Raw genomic sequence first — 20,039 nt, 5'->3', positions numbered from 1 at the left:
CGCGCCGCTGGCCGTTCCTTAACTCTCCACTTTGTTGGTCAGAGGAGGAGGCCTACACCTGCGGGGAAAGGGTTGCCGAGGCAACCGGGGCCCTCCCTCCCCGGGCCCCTCCCGCACCCCGGCACTCTCGTGACCCGCCCCCTCCGGCGGGGCCCCCGCGCAGGAAAGGGATTGGTGCGCGGAGGGGCGTGTTCGGGTGCAGAGAAGGTAAAGGCGCCGCGCAGAGGGCGCGGGCTCGGGTTTCCACTGGCGGCGCTGGGATTCCGGGCTGCGCTGCTCCAGCTCCGGCTCGAGCTCCAGCTCCCGTTCCCGCGCCGCAGCGCAGGATCTCTGGGCGCCTCGGTCGGAAGGTCAGTGCGGCGCCGGCGGGACGTTACCCCGGCTGCTGTCCCCGGGAGCAGATCCCCCTTTCGGAGCGGAGGCCGACGTCGCGGGCCCACCTGACCCCGGCTGGCCCGATCGGTGTGGTCCTGGCGTGAGCGCCGTCTCCAGCGGTCGCCGCAGAGCTGGGAGGCGGGGGGCGCGGGGCCGGGGGCGCTGCTGGGGTCGACAGGGCGCGACACCCGGCCCCTTCCACTTTGCTGGGACACCCTCCGCCAAGGAATAAGGAGAGGCGCGGCCGTTCTCATAAAACCGGTTTATCCAGTCACCTCCCGGGGAGGATGGGACCCGACACCCTTTCCACCTAGAGCCGGCCTGACTCCCGGCGACTTCTTGGGTTCCCTCTCCCGGGCGTCCTCCTCCCGCTCTGCAGAGCCAGACCGCTGAGACCCTCTGTATCTCCAGCTTAGAGCTCTGGAGTTTTTTCTAGACTTTTTCTGTGTTTCCGATCATCACCACGGTAAGTCCGGATTCACCAGCTCGTTGGTGGAGTCTTTACATTAAGCAGTTTGCTAAGTGCTCTTCATAGATTGCTCTATTCATTGTTCTCAAGAATCTAGTGTGGCGGCCCTATCATTGTCCCCTAAGATTGAGGAAACTCGAGGTTTGGCAAAGTAGTGTACGCAGGCTCACGCGGCGAGAGAGTGGCGGCGTCCCGAACCCCCTCGGCTGGTCGGGTGCCCTCGCGGGGAGAGGCGGGAGGAACCGCGCTGGAAGCGGGTTGCGGGAAGAAGGGGAAGGGGCCCGCAGCGCGACCACCGGGATGCTTCCGGTTTGTCTTCTTGGGTACCTGATCGCATCTCTTGGAGGAGAAGTGTGGGGGTTGTGGAAGGACGGTTTGAGACTCAACGAATCGGATTTCCTATCCCCTCTTGGTGATTTATTCGCCTGACCTTGGGCAGGTCAGTTCACCCCGGAGAGAAGATCCCAGCTTCAGGGGTACGGTGAGGGTTAAGTAAGAGTTCAGGAAAGCAGGCGTTTCATCCGTGCTCTGATTTAGGAGGTGCCTGATTTTTCCTTGGGTCAGTTCTATTAAGAGTACACATTTATTATTATTTAATGGACCGGAAGATTTAAAGGAGGGACTGCCTTGCAAATGTGTTTTATAAGCCTTCTTGGTCCTTAAAGCAGACTAAGAGGTGGGAGAACCCGCGGGGGGGGGGGGGGGTACGGGAATGAAGGTGAGCATGGTCAGCAGCTCAGTGCCGGAGGGTTTGATGCCAGGAAATCGTCAACTAGGCAGATGGCACCTCCTTTGTGAAAAAAGTTTCACAGAGTGCAGGGTAGGAAGCCCCACTTTGAGGTGTAGGGAGTGAAGGTTGGGAGCAACCGACCACTCCTGGAGACCCCTGAGACTGGGAGAAAAGATGAACAAGAATAGGTTTCAGCAGGTTTATAAGGGTGGGGGGAGAACAGGTTGGGGAGTTAAGTGGGACAAGGGCTGGGGATTTTGAATGAGACTGGGGTTTAGTAGGCATCAGCTGAACTGTTACGTCTCTGGAGGCAGTATTGATCTCTATTGGGTGATTTTCTAGCTCCTCAGCAATATATGTATGTGCAGACCATTCAGTGGGGCTGGAGACTTTTTAAAAAAAAATGAATTTTAAATGTTTTATTTTAAATTGTAGTTGCAATCACATAATGTAAAATTTCCATGTTCACCACTTTTTTTTTTTTAAGATTTTATTTATTTATTTGAGAGAGAGACTGAGAGAGAGAGAGCATGAGAGGGGGGAGGGTCGGGAGGGTCAGAGGGAGAAGCAGACTCCCTGCCGAGCAGGGAGCCTGATGCGGGACTCGATCCCGGGACTCCAGGATCATGATCTGAGCCGATGACAGTCGCTTAACCAACTGAGCCACCCAGGAGCCCATGTTCACCACTTTTAAGTGTACCCTTCAGTAGTGTTTAAGTATGTTCACGTTACTGTGCAATAGATCTGTAGAACTTTTTCATCTTACAAATCTGAAACTATATGTCAATGAGTGAAACACTAATATTCCTTCCTTCTTATCCCCCACCTCTTGGCAACTACCTTTCTACTTCCTTTTTCTATGATTTTCGTTACTTGAGATACCTTGTATAATTCATAAGAGTGGAGTCATATGGTGTTTGGCCTTTGCTTACTGGCTTATTTCACTTGGCATAATGTTCTGGAGGCTTATCCATGTTGTCGCCTGTGGCAGGATCTCCTTCAAGGCTGAATAATATACTGTTGTGTGTATATAGCACATTTTGTTTAGCCATTTATCTGTCAGTGGCTGGGAACTTTTACTTTCATGCTTTAGTGCTGGAGATATTATTTATTTATTGCCTTCGTGACTAAGAATGATTAGAGCTGGAATTTGGGGAGATCACAAGACAGTGAGAACATTAAGGGAAATTGATGTTGCACCCTCTAGGAAAGGCCTATTTTGTTGGTCTTAAATATTTCAAATTGCAGTTTCTTTTAATATTCCTGAAACAGAATTATCAATCTTCGGAGCAATCACAGTTGAAATAAGTTTTTCACCTGAGAAACCAAAGTAATTTTTTCTGTGAACAGAGGCATTCTATTTTTTAATTTTATTTATTTTTTTCGTGGTGTAGGCAAACCCTTGATATTTCCTGTTTTCTCCTTCCTGTCTGTCTGTTCCACACCGTGTTTGGTTAGTACTGACATGCATCAGGTACTGCTAGGAATTGCTCATAAGAGCTCACAACCTCATGAGAGAGACAGCCATATTGTCTCCTGGCACCTAGGCCAACGTGTCCAGAACCGAACTCTGTCTTCTCATCTGACCTGCTTCCCCAGGGAGCCCATTCTTACAGCAGCACGCGTCCCCGTCATATCCATACAATGACCAAATCCACTTGAGCTCTGAGTCTTCCTCTCCATCAGCCCCACCCTCTTCATGACGTCACTGCTGTCTCAGCGTTCTGTGGTTCACGCAGAGAGGGTAAATGCCAGGAGATGGGAGAAGTGGTATAATAACCACCCTGGAGAGGCCTAGGTCAGGGAGGCACTCCATTATTTCTGGAGAAGAGTCTATTGACCTGTTTCTTTTTCATCCCTTTGCAGTTAAAGTAAACAAGGTGCTTGGGAGAGGAAGTCTGTGGACTGTAATCTAATCTTTAAAGAGGGACTGAGAATCTTTGATGATTTCCCTATATATAAATTTAATAACTAGGTTGGCAAAGCAAATTTTACTTTAGAACAGCTCTTCTCAAAGTATGATCTGGGGAATCCTGGGCTTCCCTGAGACATTTTGTAGGGTCCATGAGGTCAAACTATTTTAAAAATAAGACTAAGTTGTCATTTGCCATTTTCATTCTTTCTCTTATAAGTGTACAGTGGCTTTTTCCAGGGTCTCCGTGACTCGGGATGAACTTTTCCTCTGATGGTTAATGAAATGTGTGCTCGTGTATTCTAGCAGCTTGTGTTTCTAGAACCTTCTAAGGGTAAGCTTGGAGTATAAATAATGTGTTTTCAGAGATGAATTCAATTCTTAGTACTTCTATTGCACACTTACTAGCTATCTTTAGTTATACCTGTTATCATTTCTGTGACTTCATTTCCTTTTATAAGCCATCACTTTGAAATCCCTAAGTTTTCCTTGTGCCTGTATGGAAACAACAACAACAACAACAACAAAAAGTAAGTTATACTTCGTAGTCTTGATTTGAAAACTTTTCTAAATTTTTAAATGATATAAAATTATTCTAAAATGAAAAGATATTTATATATTTTTATATTTAAGGATAGATTTTTGGCTAAACAGGGGGAAACTAGAAAACTTGATTTTTCTACTCAGAGCTATACCATCCATGTTTATAAATGCTGAAAAAAATGAAATGATCTATTGGAGTTCCCTCAATAATGGAAGGGAGGAATTTACTTCAGAGAAGTGGACAGAACTAAATAAGACCTAAAAATGTGACAGATTTCATCAGTTTTACAGTGGCTAGAAATTTACATTATGTGTCTTATGCTGTAGAACCTTTTTGAGTAATATTACGGTGCCAGTAGCGTTCTGAGATCAACCATTCAGAGTCCTCTAAAGAAAAATGAATTGAGGGCGCCTGGGTGGCTCAGTTGGTTGGACGACTGCCTTCGGCTCAGGTCATGATCTCGGGGTCCTGGGATCGAGTCCCGCATCGGGCTCCCTGCTCTGCGGGGAGCCTGCTTCTCCCTCTCCCACTCCCCCTGCTTGTGTTCCCTCTCTCGCTGTGTCTCTCTCTGTCAAATAAATAAATAAATAAAATCTTTAAAAAAAAAAAAGAAAAGAAAAATGAATTGAATGACTTAAATGTAGATATGAGGAGCTCTTAAAAAGCCAAGAATGATTTGTTACAGCTTTCCAAACTAGCAATGAAAAAGCTGTTGAAGCATCTAGCAGGATAGGTTATCAAATTGCAGTGGCTGGAGAAACACAGTAAAACCTTGTTTGGATGAAAAAGCATGAAAGAAATCCTAGCACTGTCACTTCCTAATAATAGAGAAAGTTGTCAAATTAAAAATTTAGCTGCAAACATGAAGACTAAGTTAGTGTCTTTTTTTTTTTTAAGATTTCATTTATTTATTTGTCAGCTGAACTGGCCACTTTTTTTTTTCCCATAAAAAATCATTTTTGCTTCAAGGAATGAATGAAAAACTAGGGTTATTCATACTTGGATGATTGGAATACATTTTCTTTTTTTTTTTTTTTTTAAGATTTTATTTATTTATTTGACAGAGACAGAGACAGCGAGAGAGGGAACACAAGCAGGGGGAGTGGGAGAGGGAGAAGCAGGCTTCCCGCAGAGCAAGGAGCCCGATCCGGGGCTCGATCCCAGGACGCTGGGATCATGACCCGAGCCGAAGGCAGACGCTTAACAACTGAGCCACCCAGGTGCCCCTGGAATACATTTTCTAAAAAATGAACCAAGTGAGTTTGTCATTTCAAGGAAACAACTAATGGCATTGTTGCCAATTAACTTGTCTCTACCACTGTGAGTTTGAGAGCTTCTTAGTATTTAGAAACTTTCCGAAGAGATCAGTATGACCTCTTGATATTCTCTAGTGAGGTGTGTTAACATCTGGAAGCCCTGCATAACTTGCTGAACCAACATTTTCCAAAAGACCAGTGCATGAAATTACAAAATCATTCAGGGGTAAAAGATCCATTCAAAGCACTAGATAGACCAGTGGGTTTTAAGGTACAGAATCCAAAAGGTTCATTGATAATGGCTTCAGATTCTACCTTGCAACTAACCTTTAAGAAACTACCATGTGGGGTGCCTGGGTGGCTCAGTCAGTTAAGCATCTGCCTTTGGCTCAGGTCATGGTCCCAGGGTCCTGGGATAGAGTCCCTCACTGGGCTCCCTGCTCAGCAGGGAGTCTGCTTCTTTCTACCTGGCCAGCCCCTGCTCGTGATCGCTCTCTCTCTCAAATAAATAAATAAAATTTAAAAAAAAAAAAAACCCACCACGTGTTGAGTTTTGGATAGTGAAGATGAGTATCCAGAATTACCTGAAAAGACTTCTTATATTTTTTTTTAAAGATTTTGTTTATTTATTTGACAGCAAGAGAGACAGCGAGAGAGGGAACACAAGCAGGGGGAGTGGGAGAGGGAGAAGCAGGCTTCCCACTGAGTAGGGAGCCCGATGCGGGGCTTGATCCCAGGACCCTGGGACCATGACCTGAGCCGAAGGCAGACGCTTAACCAACTGAGCCACTCAGGCACCCCCAAAAAGACTTTTAAAATACTGCTCCCTTTCCCCACTATTTCACTGAGTCTGGATTTTTTCTACATACTTCAATTTAAGTAACAGATTGGGTATAACAGCAGATGTGAGAATCCAGCTGTTTGTACATCTTTGTTGTCTGCCTCAAAGGCAAACAGTAGCACTCATTATTTCTTTTAAAATATAGTTATTTTCATAAAAATATGTTTATTGGCTTTAAATGAATTAATATATTAAATATTTCTCAGTTTTGCTTTCTAACACAACAAATGTTCGATGTAAACCACATACAAAGAAGCTCTTCATAGTCCTCAATATTTAAGAATGGGAAGGAGTCCTGGGACCAGAAGACTTGAGAACTGTTGCCTTAAGACCATTCCATTGAACTTGGTGGTAGCAAGGTGATAATCTTGACTTGGAAAAGCTATTTGCTGTAGATGGTTGGCAGTTTTTTTGTTGTTGTTTTTAATGTCCATGCCTTGTTAATGAGAGCGATCCTATGATGGGGACCGTAGTGCTGCTTGGTGGTGAAGAGCTGCTTCCCTCACTGACCTGGGCATATAGTGAGAGAGTGAGCATCAAATGTTAGTTATTAATAGTAGTGAAATAAGAAGAACCAACTTAATTAAGAATTGTCCACATTGTTAACCTAAAATGCTTTATATTCAGTTAAGAATGTGAGCCTCGGGGTGCCAGGGTGGCTCAGTCAGTTGAGTGTGAGACCCTTGATTTTGGCTCAGGTCATGATCTCAGGTCGTGGGATCCAGCCCCTCATCCGGCTCTGCTCGGAGTATGGAGCCTGCTTGGGATTCTCTCTCTCCCTCTTTCTCTCCCCCCTCACCACTCTCTTTAAAACAAAACCAAAACAAGCAATGGGAACTGTAACGATATCTCTCTGGACAGAACCTCACAGAAGCAGTTATGGGACACAATGAATGGAGTGAATGCTGATGGTCACGGCCCAGTTAACAGCCCGGAATTTCTGACAACGATGGCAAGAGAAATGAAAGGCACAGTGAGGAGGAAATTAGAGAGCATTCCGTGTGTTTGATAAAGATGGAAACAGCTGTATGATTGCAGGGCTTCACCATGTGATGACAAACCTGGGAGAGAAGTGAGCAGATGCTGAGGTTGATATGGACAGGGAAGCAGATATTTATGGTGATGGGCACGTGAACTATGAAAAGTTTGTACTCACGATGACAGCGATGTGCGGACATTGTACAGAATGTGTTCAATTTCTTGTACCAAATTATTTATCTGCCTCTTCCTTGTTTCCCCCCTGCTGTCCAAAAACACGCATATACGGTGATTAGGACCTCATTCTTCCCTGTTTTCTTCCCTTATCTTACTGTCATTGTCCTGAAACCTTCCTTGAGAAAATCGATCCAGTCACATTGTGCACGTGGCTCCCTCTGGATAAATCTAAGACCTGCACACCTCAGCGTAGATGGAGTTGGTCAAATGAGGGAAGATCTGGGTTGTGCCTTTTTTTTTTTTTTAAGCAGTTTTTGTTAGGAAGCGTCAGCGTGTTGTAGAAGCGAGGAGCCATAACCCTTACGTGGAGTATGGACAGTCAACAATATGTAGTTCAGAGTTGCACTATTGCAGAATGGGTGTATGATCCACATACTCACACATTATTTTTTTTTGTACTGCTGGTTCTTTACTAGAAACATTTTCTTTTATTGTTACTTGCTTTTTAAACTGTGTTTAGCTACTTAAAGAAAATTTGCTTATGGCACAATTGGCCTCAAATCCATTCCAAGTTATGCATGTTTTCCAATAAAAAATTATAATTTATTCTATCCCCCCTTTCCTCCCCAAAAGAGTCAGAGTTCTTACCCGGTCTTGGGTGACAATAATGACTGAAAGGATGATGTCCCCAAAGGTCTTCTGAGGGACACTAGGGCCTTTCCTATAATGTGGCCCAGAGTGGGGGCCCCTGGTCCAGTCCTGACCCCCACAGCAAGCCAGAGATGCTCCAGCAGAAGGCTCTCTTCTGCTTGTTTGGCAAAGTTAGCTGGGATGAAGGGTCCCAAGGGCTTTGAAGGGCTGTGTATTAGTGTCCTCTCCTCAAGGCACTGAGTTGAATGTGGGAGCAGGCTAAGTTCAGATCTTAAAGGATCTTCAACTGTAGTTTACAAACGTAAGATGGTTAGATCTGGTGAGCTCATTGGAAGGGGGTCGATCACCAGAGTCGGCTCTGAAGGTTCACCTGCCAGCTCTGTTGGAAATCTTTTTTTTTTTAAGATTTTATTTATTTATTTGACAGAGACACAGAGAGAGGGAACACAAGCAGGGGGAGTGGGAGAGAGAAGCAGGCTTCCCGCTGAGCAGGGAGCCTGATGCAGGGCTTGATCCCAGGACCCTGGGATCATGACCTGAGTCGAAGGCAGATGCTTAAAGACTGAGCCACCCAGGCACCCCACTCTGTTGGAAATCTGACTGTGGAAGCCACAGGGCTGTGTGCAGAGTGCAGGAGGCCTGACTTCAGAGCAGGGGAAGCAGCAGAGCTCGCTGTGTGGCTCTGATTTACTCTTGGGACACGCTTGCAGGGAGGGCGGGGGCGGGGAGGGTGCAGGCGGGGTGAAAGGCCTGCATGCGCCTCCAGTCACAAGCCTTGTGTGACTGGACCGTCTTGACCTCTTAAGGCCAGAACTGATTTCATGGTCAGTGAGCAATAAAACTGGTGAGGAAGAGGAGGAAGACTAAAATGTTTGTGATCTGGAGGGAAAGGAGAAAAGGGCTCTTCCAGATGATCCTTTCAAAAGGAGAGGGCAGTAAAACAAAGTAGTCACAGCTTACCGAATATCACTGAGGGCCTTTTTATCTTAACTATCTGCTTTTCTGGTCTGGTTCATTCTAAGGATAGCGACTGAGTGTTTGCACAAGATTTACAGGGCACTAGGTTATTTAATCTGGGATCTGTGTGTGCCTTCCGATGGTGCGTGGACAGACGGCTAACAGCTGTGAGGATTTGAAGGCTTCGCTGGGATGTACTGACTTGGTGTTTCCAGCTATATGCATGGTCCCCTCCACCGTGATCATTAGATGCAGTCCATGTCAGCATTGTGAGGTGTCAGTTCTAAATCTCTGCCCGGCTTTTGTCTGCCTGCCGGGTTTGATCCCCTTTTCACAGAGCCCAGCTCGCGGTAGGCTCTTGACGGGCTTCCTGTTGGCCCACTCAGCAGTCTCCTTAGTTCAGTTTGGGAGTCCAATCTACTTAGCCCGTGAGCTGACGATCTCAGCGAGCTTGTGTTTGGAGGGGTCGGGAGCATAAAAGGTTGCGTAATGAACTCTGCTCCTTTTTTATGGCAGGGCACTCTCGGGGAAATGCCGGTCACTAGGCTGCTGCGGCAGGTTGCGGGCCAGATGTTGGGGAGCCCAGCCTGTGGCTGCTGGACAGCTACCCCGCCGCTCCAGTTTCTGGGCACCTCCCCTCGGCAGATTCCAGCAGACGCCAGCTTCCACTCTGCCTCTTTCTCTGGAACAGACCAGCCACGCGTCCTAATTACAGGTTGGGTTTTTTGTTTTTTGTTTTTCTTTTTTCCACATTTGCAACTTGATTCTTCGTCGTTTTTTTTTTTTTTTTTTTTTTTTTTCTGTGCTGTTTCTGGATGATTTTGGAACGGCTACCATGTCATCAGAAATGACCTTTTCCACGATTGGCTTCCTCCAGAATATGGCAAGCCCGAAATCCTTATTGTGTCACTGTTGCCAGTGCTTTGTTTGCATGTTGTAATTTTTTATTGTCTGAAGGTTGGATATAGGAAAGGGGCGGGGGGGCGGTGCAGGAAGCTGCCGAGGAACTGCAATCACCTGGAGGTGAGGACTCACGGGGAGCGAGTGTGCAGGGACTAGGGCGGTGCATCAGGTGCATCTTTTCTTGGCCGAGCTCCTCAACCCAAACTGCACATCATCCATGCCCAGCAGCTGTTGCACGTTTGTGTGTGGGAGACAGAGGAGATACGTTAGGGCCTGCCCGAGGAACCTGTCCCCACCATCTTAGAATGTCGTTGATCTCAGTGTCCCCAGACTGGCCCCCTGTGCTCCTCACCTCCTGTCCACCCAGCCCCTGAGGCCGTACCCTCCTCGCTCCGAGCCTCTCCGGGCACTCCAAGTCCTTCCAGCCAACCCAAGCCCACCTTTGATGTGATGGACACACTTTATTTCCTTCTTCCCACCAGATTGTCTTCCCCTTGGCTTCTTATGTTCCTCGCAGTGTGTGTGTGTGTGTGTGTTTCTTTGACTGCCTCCTCATCTCTGACTGGAAATGGACTTGAGGTGGAGTCACTTCCCCTCTGCACCGTTCCTCCCTGGTTCACCCCACTTAACTGGTAGTGGTTTACTCCCTCCTGCCTCCACCAACAGAGTATCTTCTAGAACCCAGTGGTCGTGTCAGTGGGCCCGGTTCTAGTCCCACAGTAACAAGCACTTACAGGAAATCCCACTTTCTGGATCTCCCGCCTCATTTACTTTTCCCAGATGAAATTTGCAGTTGCATTCCCCCAGCTGTACTCACGGCCTCCAGCTTACCCACTTCAATCAGTGGCATTTTTTTAAAAAATTATTTATTTATTTGTTAGAGCGAGATCGAGCAAGCAGGGGGAGGGGCAGAGGGAGAGGGACAAGCAAACTCTCCACTGAGCTGGCAGCCCTGGCCTTGATCCCAGGACCCCAGAATCATGAACTGAGCCAAAGGCAGACGCTTAACCGACTGAGCCACCTGGACATCCCTCTTCTCAGCGGCATTTTGAAGCCTCTAAATTAGGAACCTCTAATCCTCATTTTTAATTTTCTTCATGGCTCCTTGTGGATTCAGTTGTCTGCCTTTTTCTCAGCTGACTTCCTGGTTTGTCCCTTCTTTCCCCTCTCACACCCCAGCCCAGTTCTAATGGGCAATGGGCTTCTGGATAATCCTACCAGAGGCTGATCTCAGACTGTTCTATTCGGCTTTGACTGTTTCGGCACCTGTTGCACTCAAGCTTCAGAGCCCATCAAATAATGAGGGCAGGTCTGAGAGGGAATTCCTGGCCCAAGGAGCTAGGAGGCTCTCCAACTTTCTTGTGATCTTCCTCCTCTTGCACCTTTGCTTCCTGTCAGCCACTGCATGCTAGAAAGAGTTTTGTCTCTGCAGCTAATATTACCTGCCTGATCTCTGTCCTAGCTTGGAAGACGTAACTTAGTTCTATCAGGTCAGACTGGGGCTTTCCCTCATTAGCTAAGATTGTCATATAGTCTTATTCTGCTACTATTTTCTGGGAATAATTGAATTGGTTAGATTTGGATTAAAGTTCCACTTTTTTCTTCTTCATCTAGGAGGTCTTGGCCAGCTTGGAGTGGGGCTTGCTAACCTTTTGAGGTAAGAGCCCCAAAAGCTGAAACTGAAAATCTGAGTTGTTCAGTATGTGTAGCTTATCTTTGGCAGCATGTAATCATTTTATTTTGCTCTTAATATCATAGACTTGTAGCAGTTCCATGGGTCATCATCTCCCACACTGGTCCTTTGCCCTATTTAAAAGAGCATTTTCATTGGACCAGTTATATCCTAGAGGTACCAACTCACGTGTTTTGATTTTCCCTTCAGGAAACGATTTGGGAAGGACAATGTGATTTTGTCTGACATAAGGAAACCCCCTGATCACATCTTCCAGAGTGGTAAGAGATCAAGATGCCTTGCTTTTGTTTTATCTTTGAGTTTCAAAATGCAGTTAGAGAGGCAGCTCATGGGATCAGAGTGTGTAACAGCTCATAACCAGGCTTATGATGAAAAGAAAGGCATTACTGAGGCCCAACTGTGTGATTTTTAAAAATGTCCTGTTTTGGGGTGCTAGGTTTCAGCTCAGGTCACGATCTCAGGGCTGTGAGATCGAGCCCCGGGTCCGGCTCTGTCCTGGGCGTGGAGCCCACTTGGGATTCTCTCTCTCAGTCTCCTTCTACACACCCCACCCCCCACTCACTCTCTCTTAAAAAAAACAAAAAACAAAAAACCTCCTATTTTGGTCCCTCAAAGTTCTGTGAAATGTCTACAGTAATGCTGTTGCTAGTTTAAGAGTTACAAGAACAGGAGAACTCTCTGAACTTGAAGTAAAGTTTGGGAATGATACCTTCGGATGTTATTTGGGATAGGATTTTTGGAATAAAAACTTTGATTCCTGCCCTCTGAGTTTTTAGTTAACTTCTTCGCTCAGAGGGAAAAGAAAAATCAAGTCCTGTAATGAGGACAAGGAACTTTAAAAATTTGAAGAAATTAATCCTCCTATTTCAACATAGACTTGCTCTTTAAAAAAAAAAAAGAGGAAGATTTATTTATTTTAGTGAGAGGGAGAGAGAGAGAATCCCAACAGAGTTAGACTGCGTGCTAAGCGCAGAGCCCGACACGGGGCTCAATCTCATGACCCTGAGATCATGATCTGAGGTGCAATCAAGAGTCGGGTGCTTAACCAATGGAGCCACCCTGGCACCCCAACACTCTTAAACTGCTGTACACACACACAAACACTTCAAACTCCCCAAGTTTTCTCCTACCTTAGAAACATGTTTATAACATCTCCTGGTCCATCCTGGTTCCACGTCAGCCTTTGGCTTACCGGTACTTTGCTGTAGTGGGGGAAGATGCCCCTGCACCAAACTGACTCTCCCCAGGTCATGCTTGTGGTTCTTCTATACCAAGCTGTATGTTCTTTTAAAAATCCACCTCTAGGGGGCGCCTGGGTGGCTCAGTTGGTTAAGCGACTGCCTTCGGCTCAGGTCATGATCGTGGAGTCCCTGGATCGAGTCCTGCATTGGGCTCCCTGCTCGGCAGGGAGTCTGCTTCTCCCTCTGACCCTCCTCCCTCTCATGTGCTCTCTCTCTATCTCATTCTCTCTGTCTCAAATAAATAAAATCTTTTAAAAAATAAATAAATAAATAAAAATCCACCTCTAGGGACGCCTGGGTAGCTTAGTCTGTTGAGCGTCTGCCTTTGGGTCAGGTCATGATCCCAGGGTCCTGGGATCAAGTCCCGCATCGGGCTCCCTGCTCAGCGGGAGCCTGCTTCTCCCTCTCCCTCTCCCTGCTGCTCCCCCTGCTTTGCTCACTTGCGCTCTCTCTTATCTCTCTCTGTCTGACAAATAAATAAATAAAATCTTAAAAAAAAAATCCACCTCTATATCCTTTTTAAAATACTTAACTTTTCAGCAGAGTGAAATCACCGTGTGCATGTAGGGGTGGTATTAAGAGCGCCAACTCTGGAGCCAGCTGCCTGTTTGTGACCACCGTTCTCCCACTTACTCTCTGATCCTGGCTAGTTCTTACTTCTCTGTGCCTCAGATTCCTTCCTGGTAAAATAGATCTCCCTCAAAGTCTGTATGAGAGCTAAATATACAGAAAGCCCTTAGGACAGCGCCTGGCAAGTGTAAGTCCTTTATAAGCACTAGCTATTATTACCTAGGGGGTGGTTGGGGTTTGTTCATAAGCAAAATGCTGCATAGGGTCCAAATGGTTTAGTCACCAAGTTGATCCTAATGGAATTCACGAGTCAACAGAGGTGGGGGAGAAGGTCCACTTAGCTTTTTAAACCCCAAACTTGCAAAAAAAAAAATTAAAAAAAAACACAAACTTGCGCTTCTATGGTTTTGCTGTGTTCCTCATAGGCCCGTTTATTTATTCCGACATTCTGGATTACAAAAATCTTCGGGAGATCGTGGTAAACAACCGCATCACCTGGTTGTTTCATTATAGTGCTTTGCTCAGTGCGGTTGGGGAAGCAAACGTATCCTTGGCCAGAGCCGTAAATATCACCGGTAAGTTTCTGGGTCTTGCCCAAAATGGCTGATTTGCCAGTTTTTCCAGTTCTTCGGTAGGAGATTTTTCAGACTGCGGTCATGTCCGTTCATTTCAGGATTGCATAACGTCCTGGATGTCACAGCAGAGCACAACTTGCGATTGTTTGTGCCTAGCACAATCGGAGCTTTTGGACCTACTTCTCCCCGGAATCCAACTCCCGATCTCTGTGTTCAGAGGCCCAGGACGATCTACGGGGTGTCCAAGGTCCACGCCGAGCTTATGGGAGAAGTAAGCCTTGCTTGGCAAGATGACTCAGCGTTGCCTTTTCTATTCTTTCTGCCTCGTACACTTGCTGATTCATCCTTGGAGGGGACATTTCCCTCCACCCCCACCCCCAGCACAGCCCCCAGAAGTGCTCCCTGGCTGATTGTGTTTGCTAAGTGGCAGGTATGGATAGCTCCAGAAGAACTCCTTAGCCCTTGGCCTTGTGATAACACGCAACCCTTCCCAGAGGCCCCTCGATGGCATCCTCTTCTTCATTTGCTGCCTGTCTTACGGGTTCTGCTCCATTCTGTCAGGCTTCCGCTATTGGCAGTAATGGGAGGTGATTTTCAAACTTTGTGTTTATGGAGAACATCAAATGACTTTGGTTCTATTTTTTTAAATACTCTTTGTCTTTAAAACTCTATGCTAAGGGGAGCCTGGGTGGCTCAGTCAGTTAAGCGTCTGCTTTCAGCTCGGGTCATGATCCCAGAGTCCCAGGATCCAGTCCCACATCGGGCTCTCTGCTCAGCAGGGAGTCGGCTTCTCCCTCTGCCCCTCCCCCTGCTCATGCTCTCTCTCCCTCTCATTTTCTCTCTCTCTCGCAAATAAATAAAATAAAAAATCTTTTTAAAAAAATGAAAAAAACAACTCTACAGCACATGTGAGTTGGTGTCAGCTCCTTTAGCTGACCTATCAGGCATTGCCCTCCTCCTGTGCTGTCCTCCCCGGGCTCTGTGCAATGCCCCACTGCAGGAACACGCTCCTGGAGGACTGCACGGGGTCTTCCAAAGAAAGGTTGGAAACCAGCACAGGCTGATTTATTATTGACCGTGTTGGTATGTCACCAGAGTGATTTTTTGAAGATAAAAACTTAAGGGCTATTTATTAAAGAAAAGTGAGTGGCTCTTAGAAATTCTACAGTCTCGTTTCCTTTAGGAATATTTTAATAGAACTGCATGGAAAGATACTCCGCTCCGCCCTCCCCCCACCTCACCCCCCAAAAAGGAGCTGTTCTTTGCATTGCTCTGTCTGGTTTAAAGGATGTGTTTTAAAGTCATTTTTCCTCTTTCTCGTAGTATTATCATCACCGGTACGGGTTAGATTTCCGGTGCTTGAGATATCCTGGAATCATTTCGGCGGACTCCCAGCCTGGAGGAGGAACAACTGGTAAGTGCCGTTCTCTCTCTGCCCTATGGAAGACGGGCTTGCTCAGTGCCCTGAAAAGTGGCGAGGGACTGGCAGTCTTTTCAGCTGTGTACTGACCCGAGTTTCGGCACCCCCTCTGGCAAGTGCATCTGAGAAGCTCATGGAATCCCACTGACTTGAACTCATGCCGGTGTTGCAAATCCAGGTCGGGACTGGCCATCCCCAGTGCTGGAATCAGACAGAGAATATTCAAGAACAGATTTGTCATCCGCAATGTAGGAAGACACCAAATAAGAAATAGCCTCTTTCTTTGAATCCAGCCTTTGTTTCTTAATGCAGAGAGCTCTGTGAAAATGGACTGTATGTATACATTGCATATTTTTAAGGGAGCATGAGTGGTGGTGGTGGTGGTATTATTATTATTATTATTATTATTATTATTATTATTATTAATTTGGACTCAAACATGCATTATATTCAATAACTCCCATACTAGAAATCCTTCCCATATGAGGGGTCCTGAGATACAATATAAAAGCTAAGCCTTGACAAAATCTGAGGGATTTTAAATTTTTTTAATTTTATTTATTTACTTATTTATTAGAGAGAGAGAGAACACAGCAGGGGGAGCGGCAGGCAGAGGGAGAAGCAGGCTCCGCTGAGCAAGGAGCCCGATGCAGGGCTCGATCCCAGGACCCTGAGATCATGACCTGAGCCAAAGGCAGACACGCTTAACTGACTGAGCCACCCAAGCACCCCCAAATCTGAGGGATTTTAAAGGAGATTTTTATTGGGTTGCTTTTTTTAAAAAAGATTTTATTTATTTATTTGAGAGAGAGAGAATAAGAGAGAGCACATGAGAGGGGGGAGGGTCAGAGGGAGAATCAGACCCCCTGCCGAGCAGGGAGCCCGATGCGGGACTCGATCCCAGGACTCCGGGATCATGATCTGAGCCGAAGGCAGTCGCTTAACCAACTGAGCCACCCAGGCGCCCCTATTGGGTTACTTTTTAAAAAGCTTTTTGCCTTAATACAATGCCTCTCCAAGTCGGCACTGGGAATCCCTCGGGATCCTTGGTTTTTTTCAAGGGGTCCAAGAGGTCAAAACTCTTTCCATGTCAGGATTAAGGTATTATTTGCCTTCTTTTCACTCTCCTTACGAATGCACTGTGGAGTTTTCCAGAGGCCGTGTGATGTGCAACAGTGCAGTGGGCTGAACACGCCAGCACACGGGAGACGCCAGCTGTCTGCTACCAAGCCAGGCAGCCGAGAGATGGTCAAAACGTAAAACACGCCGTTCTTCTCACTGAATGTTCCTTTGTTTGGAAAATACGGTCTTCATATACAATATCATACACATGACTGTGTGATGGGTTTATTATGATCATTTTAAGATGTAGTAGTACTTTTTTAAATGCTCTGTTAATTTCTGGTATGGTAGATATTGATGTAACCCTCACTCTTAAGACCTCCTTGAGGGTCCTCGGTGGTGTTGAGGAGCATAAAGAGGTTTGGAGCCTAAGGCGTCTGAGAACCACCACCCTAAAACAAGAGGCTCATTCATCGTTTTGTTATAAGACGACCCACAGGCAGGATTCTCTTTCAGACTATGCGGTCCAGATCTTCCACGACGCCCTGAAGAATGGCAAATTTGAGTGCAACCTGAAACCCAGCACAAGGCTCCCAATGATGTATATTGATGACTGCCTCAGGGCCACTCTGCAAGTCATGGAGGCCCCAGCAGAGTCCCTCTCCATGAGGACCTACAACATCAATGCCATGAGCTTCACCCCTGAGGACCTGGCCCGGGAGGTTCTCAAGCACGTACCAGAATTCCAGATCACGTACAACGTGGATTCTGTTCGACAGGCCATAGGTGGGTATATCATTGCAAACCCCCCTCAAAACCCAAGTGAAGCTCCAGTCTGTACTGTGAGTTCCATGAGGACAAAAAGCATGGTGGATAAGGAGGGTCCGGACACATTCTGGAGAAAGAGTTGTTGAGCCAACAGATGCTGCAGTTTGGGGCACTGATATCTAAAGGGGGTAGGGGGACACCTGGGTGGCTCAGTCGTTAGACGTCTGCCTTGGGCTCAGGTCATGATCCCAGGGTCCTGGGATCGAGCCCCACATCAGGCTCCCTGCTCCACAAAGGCCTGCTTCTCCCTCTCCCACTCCCCCTGCTTGTGTTCCCTCTTCCGCTGTGTCTCTGTCAAGTAAGTAAATAAAATCTTAAAAAAAAAAAAAAAAGGTAAACAAATGCTTTAAAAAAAATAAAGGGGGTGGAATCGTTCTATTCCAAATAAATAGCTTGTCAGCATTTCGCCATTTTATCGCTGAAACATAAAACCAGCCAACAGCATAAGAAAACGTCCCTGGGTTTTCTGATGCCACTGTGGCCTTGAGCACTGTCGGAGTAGAAGAGTCCTGCCCTACAACTCCGTGGGATATTTTAATAGTGCATCACAATTCCCAGGGCCTGACCATGGATGTGTAATAGAATTTTCTCATCTAGGAGGGTGGCGACGTGTGCACATGATGGCCACTCCGGTCTGCTCAGAGGAGGAATTTCAGAGAGTGAATTTCTTTTGTGCTATCTTGGATGATAGACCTTTATATAAAATGTGCTGGACCTTTTTGCAAATCTAGAGCCTGAGTAACTTAAGCTTCTATTCCGTGTCTTTTCCTAGCGGATAGTTGGCCGATGAACTTTGATGACAGCAATGCTCGGAAGGACTGGGGCTGGAAACACGACTTTGATCTTCCAGAGTTGGTGACGACGATGTTGAACTTCCACGGTTCTGATACTAGGGTTGCCCAGGCTAACTGAGGGAATCAGAAGGGAGAGCTCATGTGTCCCGGACCGCTGTCAAGGGAAAACCTTAACGACCCTGAGGAACCTAAATTATCTGGAATGGAAGGATGAATTGGATGAGATGTTGGGAGCTCATATTGAACTGCCAGGTTGGAGAATCATGTTGGCTTTTGCATTTTCAAGATGCTGTAGGTTTGGTGGTAGGACTTCTAAACCTTTGCTGTTTGCCTAAACTTGCCCAAACACACATATCACAGAATGAAGACTTCAGTCAGAATAGTTGCCATTTCCTTAATTCAGATGAATTGACTATTTGGGGGAAGATGGACGTATGTGATGTTTGTCATGAATTAAACTTAATTTAAATATCACTCCTAAGACTCCATTATTCTCTTGACTAGAGACCAAAGATTACATTTTAGGGGCGCCTGGGTGGCTCAGTCGTTAAGTGTCTGCCTTTGGCTCAGGTCATGATCCCAGGGTCCTGGGATCGAGCCCCGCATCAGGCTCCCTGCTCAGCGGGAAGCCTGCTTCTCCCTCTCCCACTCCCCTGCTTGTGTTCCCTCTCTCACTGTCTCTCTCTGTCAAATAAACAAATAAAATCTTAAAAACAAAACAAAAGATTACATTTTATTTATTTATTTATTTATTTATTTATTTGAGAGAGAGAGAGAGAGAGCATGAGAAGGGGGAGGGTCAGAGGGAGAAGTAGACCCCCCACTGAGCAGGGAGCCCGATGCGGGACTCGATCCCGGGACTCCAGGATCATGACCTGAGCCGAAGGCAGTCACTTAACCAACTGAGCCACCCAGGTGCCCAAAAGATTACATTTTAAAGACTATCAAAGATTATCTCCTAATTTAAACACTATCCCATCAGGAAATAAATGTTTGCTATATAATCCCATGTTCATAATGTTCAAGAAATCTTAACAGTCCCTCAAAAATTATCACTTCTAATTTACTTTTCAGTAAAAAGATGTATCTGTAGGAAATGAAGAATATCAAAGATGATATAACTAGTAATGGGGAGCACCTCTTATGTTGATTAACTTCCTGAGTATTGATTATCAGGACTGTAATTCTCTTCCCTGGCCATGTCGGTCTCCCAGAGGAATTTACGTAAATGTACAGGCATCTGGGCTCCTCCCTTTCAGGTTGACTCAACAAATGGGGATGAGAATCTCCAAGTGCCACCCGGTTATTCTGTTCCTGCTACGGCCCACAGGACCAGGTCCACACAGTTTTCTAAAGAGAACTTTTCTTGTGACAGCCTTTTTTTTTTTAAAGATTTTATTTATTTGACAGAGAGAGACACAGCGAGAGAGGGAACACAAGCAGGGGGAGTGGGAGAGGGAGAAGCAGGCTTCCCACGGAGCAGGGCGATGCGGGACTCGATCCCAGGACCCTGGGATCATGACCTGAGCCGGAGGCAGACGCTTAACAACTGAGCCACCCAGGCACCCTTAAAGATTTTATTTATTTATTTATTTGACAGAGAGAGACACAGCAAGAGAGGGAACACAAGCAGGGGGAGTGGGAGAGGGAGAAGCAGGCTTCCCACGGAGCAGGGAGCCCGATGCGGGGCTCGATCCCAGGACCCTGGGATCATTACCTGAGCCAAAGGCAGAACGCTTAACGACTGAGCCACCCAGGCGTCCCCAGCCTTTTTTAATATACTCTTAGATTGAGCTTTCAGGAGAGCTGCTCTAAAGCCTTCTGAGGCAATTCCTATATAAATGTATACGGATTGACTTTCTTCCAGCCACCTCCGGATACCTGTGAAATCACCAGAGAGTAGAACTGCTCACGGGCATATTGGATAAAGTTGTCATGGACTAAAAGGCATTTCTATTATATGCTTAATGACAGGGTTCTGTATTTGGAATTTTTAACTGCAGGGTAGAAACGTGAACTGTTTTGGAGGCATAACTGGATTTAAAATTATTTAACTTTTGGGG

The 20,039-nt window shown here is 46.4% G+C and overlaps 1 protein-coding gene across 3 annotated transcripts; it reads left to right on the top strand.

The window, feature by feature from the left end:
- Positions 1–195: 195 nt before the first annotated feature.
- On the top strand, positions 196–18,450 carry LOC123848077 (L-threonine 3-dehydrogenase, mitochondrial). 3 transcript variants are annotated; one of them, XM_064585315.1, is made up of 10 exons: positions 378–841; positions 6,989–7,199; positions 9,407–9,605; positions 11,408–11,450; positions 11,676–11,746; positions 13,723–13,872; positions 13,971–14,143; positions 15,196–15,286; positions 16,871–17,140; positions 17,955–18,450. In XM_064585315.1, exons 3-10 carry the CDS (start codon positions 9,422–9,424, stop codon positions 18,092–18,094), a joined length of 1,122 nt encoding a protein of 373 aa, XP_064441385.1. In that variant the 5' UTR covers positions 378–841; positions 6,989–7,199; positions 9,407–9,421; the 3' UTR covers positions 18,095–18,450. The 3 variants fall into 3 exon arrangements, with proteins under 3 accessions (XP_045736063.1, XP_064441385.1, XP_064441386.1); XM_045880107.3 differs by lacking the exons at positions 378–841; positions 6,989–7,199 and adding an exon at positions 196–350; XM_064585316.1 differs by lacking the exon at positions 6,989–7,199.
- The last annotated feature ends 1,589 nt before the right edge of the window (positions 18,451–20,039 follow it).

Source organism: Mirounga angustirostris, unplaced genomic scaffold (assembly GCF_029215605.1).
Source record: "Mirounga angustirostris isolate CCGP_5_RB_7025 unplaced genomic scaffold, mMirAng1.0.hap1 SCAF_2, whole genome shotgun sequence".
In the NCBI taxonomy this organism is placed as follows: domain Eukaryota; kingdom Metazoa; phylum Chordata; class Mammalia; order Carnivora; family Phocidae; genus Mirounga; species Mirounga angustirostris.
This window is presented reverse-complemented; position numbering and strand designations above follow the sequence as displayed.